The 6,462-nt window shown below is 59.8% G+C and overlaps 1 protein-coding gene across 1 annotated transcript; it reads right to left on the bottom strand.

Annotated features, from left to right (window-relative positions):
• Positions 1 to 320: 320 nt before the first annotated feature.
• On the bottom strand, positions 321 to 4,900 carry LOC125283051 (rho guanine nucleotide exchange factor 11-like). The gene is given in 6 exon segments (XM_048221673.2): positions 321 to 2,132; positions 2,134 to 2,905; positions 2,907 to 3,543; positions 3,546 to 4,113; positions 4,115 to 4,357; positions 4,359 to 4,900. Coding segments are annotated over 6 exon segments (4,497 nt in total). The 5' UTR covers positions 4,824 to 4,900.
• Between the last annotated feature and the right edge of the window lie 1,562 nt (positions 4,901 to 6,462).

Raw genomic sequence — 6,462 nt, forward strand, 5'->3', positions numbered from 1 at the left:
TCTGATATCTGTGCATGGTTTCATGGCTCCCCGCTTCGTACCTCAATACTCAGTGCTGGAGACTCCTCCTTTCACCTGCGTGTCTGGGGGGGGGCCTTTCAGATGCAGTCAGCATGCTCAGGAGAGGCCTTGGGGGGCAGCTGGAGGGAGGGGGAGACACTGACAGTTGACTGGGACCTGAGCAGACCAGGCGACATGCGGGGCGCCCCCGGGGGTCTCAGCTAGACCCATTCTCCACAGCCTCCACCGCGGGAAGGAGGTCTGGGCTCCCACTGCCCTGTGCCTCTGCCTCGGGCGGTCCCCAGAGCACGAGCGGGCAGTTATAGTCCTGGGGACGAGGCTGCAGGCGCCACGCTGTCTTCCGGGGGGGCATCGGAGCTGTCCTCCGAGCACGGCCCTGGCTGGTGGCCGTCCCTGGAGTCGCAGGCCAGGGCTTCCCTGGCCAGAGGTGACAGGGAGCCATCTGTCCATCTAGCCGCCTCCGTGTGGAAACCGCCCACGGGTGTGGTGCCGCCCAACGCCTCTCCTGCAAGGGATCTGAGCAGCTCTCTGTGGGCCACCTCCATGTCCTTGAGCCTGGTGAGCTTGACCGTGAGCTGCTCGATGGTGGGGAAGATGCTGCCCATGTCCCTGAGGGCCAGGCTTGGCGGGGAGTGGTGAGGGCACCTGTGACCTCCACTGGGTCCCCAAAGCCGCCAGGCAAGGAGGCTCTCGGGCTGGGAGGGCTCGGTGCTGGAGTCCGGGGGTCCGGCCGGCATGCTGACATAGAAGCAGTTCCCTTTTCTCACGAATTTGTAACTTCCTGCCGCCTCGGTGCTTAAAGCCTCTTCCTCTGGGTTCCTGTCCAGCTCGGGAGACTCCCAGATCCCGGAATTCCTTGCCCGTGAGGGCAGCTGTTCCAGAGAACAGAGAGCCATGTCCTCCTGTTCTGGCCCTTCACCCCCAGGGGGGCCATGCCCTGGGGCGCTCGGGTCCCCGGAGCGCCAGCTGCTGCTCCTGAGAGAAGGCGCAGGCGTCAGGCCGTAGTTGGGCTCCCCGGCGGGCTGCGCTTTGGGGCCGTGACCGGGCAGCAGGCCGCACAGAATCAGGTGCCGCAGGCTCTCCATGTCTTCCAGGACTGAGTCGGCGAGCCCTTCCATGAACAGAGGACCAGGGAGGGGCAGGAGGATGGGGTCTCTCGTCCGGCCTCCCCTGTTCTCTCCATCCAGGGATGCGGAGGGGTGAGGCAGGGCACCCAGCTCCCCTTCAATGCTGCCTTCCTGCTTCGGATCATCTAGGAGGCCTGCGTGCTTCCCCTCAACCCTCTGCTGGGGCCCAGTGCCTGCTCCGGGCAGCTCCCCGGGCTCTGGTTCACTGCGGAACACTTCTGAGCCATCCAGCCAGACCCTGCTGGGGGTGGGGCTCTGCTGCGCTGGCTCCCGGGCGCCCAGGGGCAGGGGATGGGCGAGCATTGGGGCAGCTCCCGGGAGCCGGGTGGCATTCCACACGGCCTCGTCCAAGAGCTCCATCCACGTGTTCTTGTCTGACGACGTCAGTGCCACCAGCTCGTATATCTGGGGGGGGGGGGCCAGCTCCGAGGTGCAGATGATGAAGAAGGCTCCTTTGTCTGTGGCCACGGAGTGGATGAGCAGGGCGTTGAGCTTGAGGACAGGACTGAAGGTCTGCTTGCTGTCCGCGGAGCCTGCGGCCGTCTTGCTGTGACACTTGAGCAGCAGCTTCTCGTCCTGCTTCTGCAGCAGCACCAGGAGATCCTCCAGCAGCAGCACGTGCAGGTCCAAGCTCTTATCCTTGCTGATCCTCCAGGTCAGGGGCCCCTCGTGGACCATCCTTCTGGCTGTAAGATCCAGGCTCTTGAACTCTGCTGCCAGGGGGTTGCTGGCCCTCTCCAGGGACGTGGTGTCCAGGCGTTTCTGGTAGCCCTCCAGTCGGTGCCGGTTCTCCGTCTTCTTCACCGCCTCGTTCACATACTTGAGGATTTCCCAGCACTGGTCCCGCACCCAGCAGAGCTTCTCGTGCTCGGCGGTGCCACCCTCCATGTGCTTGAGGACACTCTCCAGCAGCAGTGGGTACTTGGTGAGCCATTGCATCTCGGACATGATAAGGTCCCTGAACTGCAGCTGCCAGCACCGGGCGGTGACTCTCGGCCTCCTGCATGAAGAGCTGGAAGCGGCTCTCCTTGCGCTGCTTGGTCTTGATGAGCCCCAGGTTGATGGACTGATAGGAGCAGAACTGGGCAGCCACCTGCTGGAGCTCCTCCCGGCCGGGGCCGTCAAACCAAGCCAGCATGAGGTCACCGATGTTTCTGATATGGGGGCCCTCCTCTCGGAGCTTCCTCATGGCCTCGCACCAGGAATTATGGATCTCGATGAGCTCGGGCAGGTTGGGGAAGAGCCGGGCCAGCTCCTCCCGGGGCATCAGGTTCTCCTTCTTCATCCACTGGTAGAAGATCAGGTCCAGGACCCGGAGCGTGCGCAGATGGGAGGCTTCCGTCACAAACAGCTCATTGATGACCTCCTGCCGGTCAATCTCCCTCTGGCTTAGCCTGGCCACCGCATCCTTGCCCATCGTGTGCTGCCAGTTCTGGGCGTCCGGCTCTGGCTCCAGGTCCGAGAGCTGGCCCAGATCATTCTCTAGGAGGTGGGGGAGGAGGGCATCTGTGCAGAACCCCAGGCTGGGGGACTCGATGCTCCTGCGGCCCATTTTGGGGGTGAAGGGAGGGGTTGGGTTCTCCAGAGACCTTGTGGAGAGGCTGGAGGCAGAGGACGAGGCTGACTGGTGGAGACGGGCAGCCTCCGTGTCTGTGTCCATGTCCACATCACTGCGAGACTGGGGCATGTTCTCCACCTTCCAGGACCGCTTCAGCTCCTCCCGGCCCTTCAGGCTCTCAGAGCGGCCCAGGCGGATCTGAGTGTGAGCTGTTGCTCTCCAGCAGGTACTTGGGGAAGCTTCCTGTGGAGAGCCCCTGCATCCCAGGCTCCGGGGCATCATACGGCTGGTTGTTCTCAAAGTGCTGAATGATGCTCCTCACGTTGCCTGGTTTGACTTCCACAGGGGACAAAGGAATATGAAATGTCCTCTGCGAAGAGCTTTTGGGCCTCCTGATGTACTTGAGGATAGGGTTTCGCCTCTTGTCCTCCAGGGCATCCTTGTCTTTTTTGGAATTGCTGCTCTTCTTGGTCTTTGGGAAGAAGGGCAGCCACTTGTCCTTGTCAGGAGCTGCCTGGGCCTTTTCAGCTGTGCCGGAAGGCCATGCCTCTCGGAGACGGAGCCCAGCGTAGCCCATAGAGGTATTGAGAGCGAAATCCATGGGGGCACTCCTGTCCTCCTTGTACTTGGAAAGAATGCCTGCCAGGGTGGCTAGCTGCTTCTCGGCCACTTGGCGTTCTCGGACAGGGTCCCCATCCAGGTCCAGCAGGTCATTCTCACCGTACAGACTACACAGCCCCAGGGTGTGCTTTGTTCTGTAGTCCTGGATCTGCTCCTGGATCTCGGGCATGGCTGCCTCCTGCACTTCCCGGAGCATGGCGCGGACGTCCTCACTGCGCGCAGACGCAAGTCAATTTCAGCCTGTAACACCTCCGGGACTTTCACTCTTAGCGGCGCATTTTTCTCTAAGAAAATATTCCAGATGTCTTTTCCTAAGCTTTGGGAATCCTTGGGGTTTGTCTGCTGGTAAACTGCACACAGGTAAAAAAGCAGTGGACTGGGGTTGGCCTGAGAGAAAATGTACTGCAGGAAAACGCCCAGGTGAGCCGGCCGTGCCTTCAGCTTCTCAAGGTCCTGGAAGATGATGTCGCTCTCGTTGTTGAAATAACCCGGGTCATAATCTTCCTCTGGGCCAATAATTAAAGGCTTCGGGCTCTGGTCTGCTCCCTGCTCGCTGGTGCCAGGCCCTGGTGCGTCCGAGCCCTGCCGCCAGTGGTGCTGGGCCAGCCTGGCCATGATCACAGGTGAGGTTCGGGGACTGTCCAGTGCCGAGTTCCGATTCATCAGCGCCTCACTGAGGGAGGGGAAGTGCTCCGTCCCAGTGTCCAAGCTGCTGTCCCCCTCCTGGCAGTCCAGAGAGAGCTGGCCTTCTGATGCTCTCTGGCTGGTGTCACCATATGGGGGGGGGTATGTCCACGAAGCCACCCGTCTCCTGCTGGATCTTCAGCTGGAGCTGAGTGACACAACTCTGAGCACCTTTGATCTGCTCCTCCAGCAGGCTGGCGGGATTGCGGCTGTATACCTCACAGATACACTGTAACTCTTTTTCCTCCTGCCTCAGCATATTGCGAAGGATCTGGGTGGCATGTTTTTGGAATTCGGGATCCTGCAGTGGTTTGCCCCCCCCCCCCGTGATATGCTGCGGGGGGGGGCAGAGGTGGGGGCGGAGGCGGCGGTGGGACCACAAGGGTGACTCGGGGGGCTCCGGCGGGGGCAGGATCCTGCTGCAGCCCAGAGACAACTACGGACGAGGGGGAAGAGCCCAGGAGGGTCAGTGTGACGTAGGCACCAGATTTGATAAGCTTCACCACCTCCAGGTATGAGCTGTTGGTCACCATGGTGCTGTTGACTTTGATGATCCGGTCGCCCTCTTTGACACCAGCTCTCATGGCTGCCCCTCCAGGCCGCACAGACTGCACCAGAACGATACGGTCCCCACTGACCGTGAAGCCAAAGCCATGCTGGTCCTTCTGGATGATGACACAGCGCTGAACAAGACCTGTCTAGGACGTGTCAGAGGGCTGGTGGAGGTGGGAAGGGGACCTGTGTTCAGGCACCAAATCTCCCAAAGACAGGCCACTTAACCTGTCTATGCTCTGGGGTAACCTCACACTCATGGTTTCTCAGTGTCTCCGCGGAACAAGGATCCTGCAGTTTTGATGTCTTGATCAGGGCTGAGTCAGCTGCAATTTTTAAGAAAGGTGGGAGGAGGGCCTCCCAACCTCATGGTCGGATGGTCGGATGGTCAGATGCTTGGATGCTCGAATGCCCTCTGCTGGCTCTCAGGACCTGGGAACTGAGGCTCCGCTCTACTTGTAGCAGGGAGCATGGTGTCTGTTCTCAGCCCCTGGCCCCTCCCCCATCGGAGAAAAAACCCGAAAGAAAAAGAGGAAAAACTATGACCTTCTTAGAAGCCAAAAACACAACCACAAATCTCTTCAAGGTTAGCGCTATGGGCTAAGACATGAATCACAGAAAGAATGTGCCTTCAAAATATCAGTCTTCACTGCAAGATACAGATGAAGTCCATGCTCCAGACGCTGTTCCCGCAGCTGTCCTCCCGCACGCAGGTGTCCAGTGGCCAGCAGGGGCATGCCAGGTCCCCCCGCGCTCAGCACGACGGCGACGCCAAAGCCAGGGCAGGGGCGGCATAGGGTCAGTCCGAACCGGCACCGTGGGAGGCCCCGGGCCACGCGCTCCTCAGGGAAATAAATGAAAGCATACAACAGGACGTGCACCTCGGCAGCCCTTCAAGTCTGGGGCAGCCCTGCGACCGCGGTTATGGCGCTCCTTAAAACACAGCAACAAAAACAGCTTTTACGTGAAAGGTCTGGAAACCCTTCAAGGAGCCGAAGGCACCAAGCAGGAGCGCGGCGCCCCCGCCTCAAGCCCGCCGGCCCGGCCTCCCGGCGCCCCGCACCCGCCTCCCGGGCTGCCATCAACCGCGGACGCCGCTCGCGTCTCCGCGCTGCCCGACCCGTGGCCTCCTCCGCGCCAGCCGGCGGGGGCCCGGCCCCAGCTCCCCTCTGCCCCGCCCCGCCAGGCCCGCTCGCCCGCCGCTGCCTCCGCTCCCCCGGCTCCATGACTCCTTCCGGGCCCTTCCCCCTCAGCGCGCCGCTCCTCCGGACGCAGGCCTGGCCAGCCGCCTGTGCCCACGCCTACCCCTCCGGCCTCGCTCTGGCTGCACGCTACAAAGAACTTCTCAAACTCAATACACAAGAAACAAATAAACAAATCATAAAATGGGCAGAAGTTATGAACAGACAGTTTTCCAATGATGACATACAAATGGCTAACAGACACATGAAAATATGTTCAAAATCATTAGCCATCAGGGAAATTCAAATCAAAACCACACTGAGATACCACCTTACACCAGTTAGAATGGCAAAAATTAATAAGGCAGGAAACAGCAATTGCTGGAGAGGATGTGGAGAAAGGGGATCCCTCCTACATTGTTGGTGGGAATGCAAGTTGGTACAGCCACTCTGGAAAACAGTGTGGAGGTCCCTTAAAAAGTTAAAAATTGAGCTATCCTTTGACCCAGCCATTGCACTACTGGGTATTTACCCCAAAGATACAGACATAGTGAAGAGAAGGGCCATATGCACCCCAATGTTCATAGCAGCATTGTCCACAATAGCTAAATCGTGGAAGGAACCGAGATGCCCTTCAACACATGACTGGATTAAGAAGCTGTGCTCCATATATACACTGGAATATTACTCAGCTATCAGAAAGAACGAATTCTCAACA

This window comes from Ursus arctos, unplaced genomic scaffold (genome assembly GCF_023065955.2).
Source record: "Ursus arctos isolate Adak ecotype North America unplaced genomic scaffold, UrsArc2.0 scaffold_6, whole genome shotgun sequence".
In the NCBI taxonomy this organism is placed as follows: Eukaryota; Metazoa; Chordata; class Mammalia; order Carnivora; family Ursidae; genus Ursus; species Ursus arctos.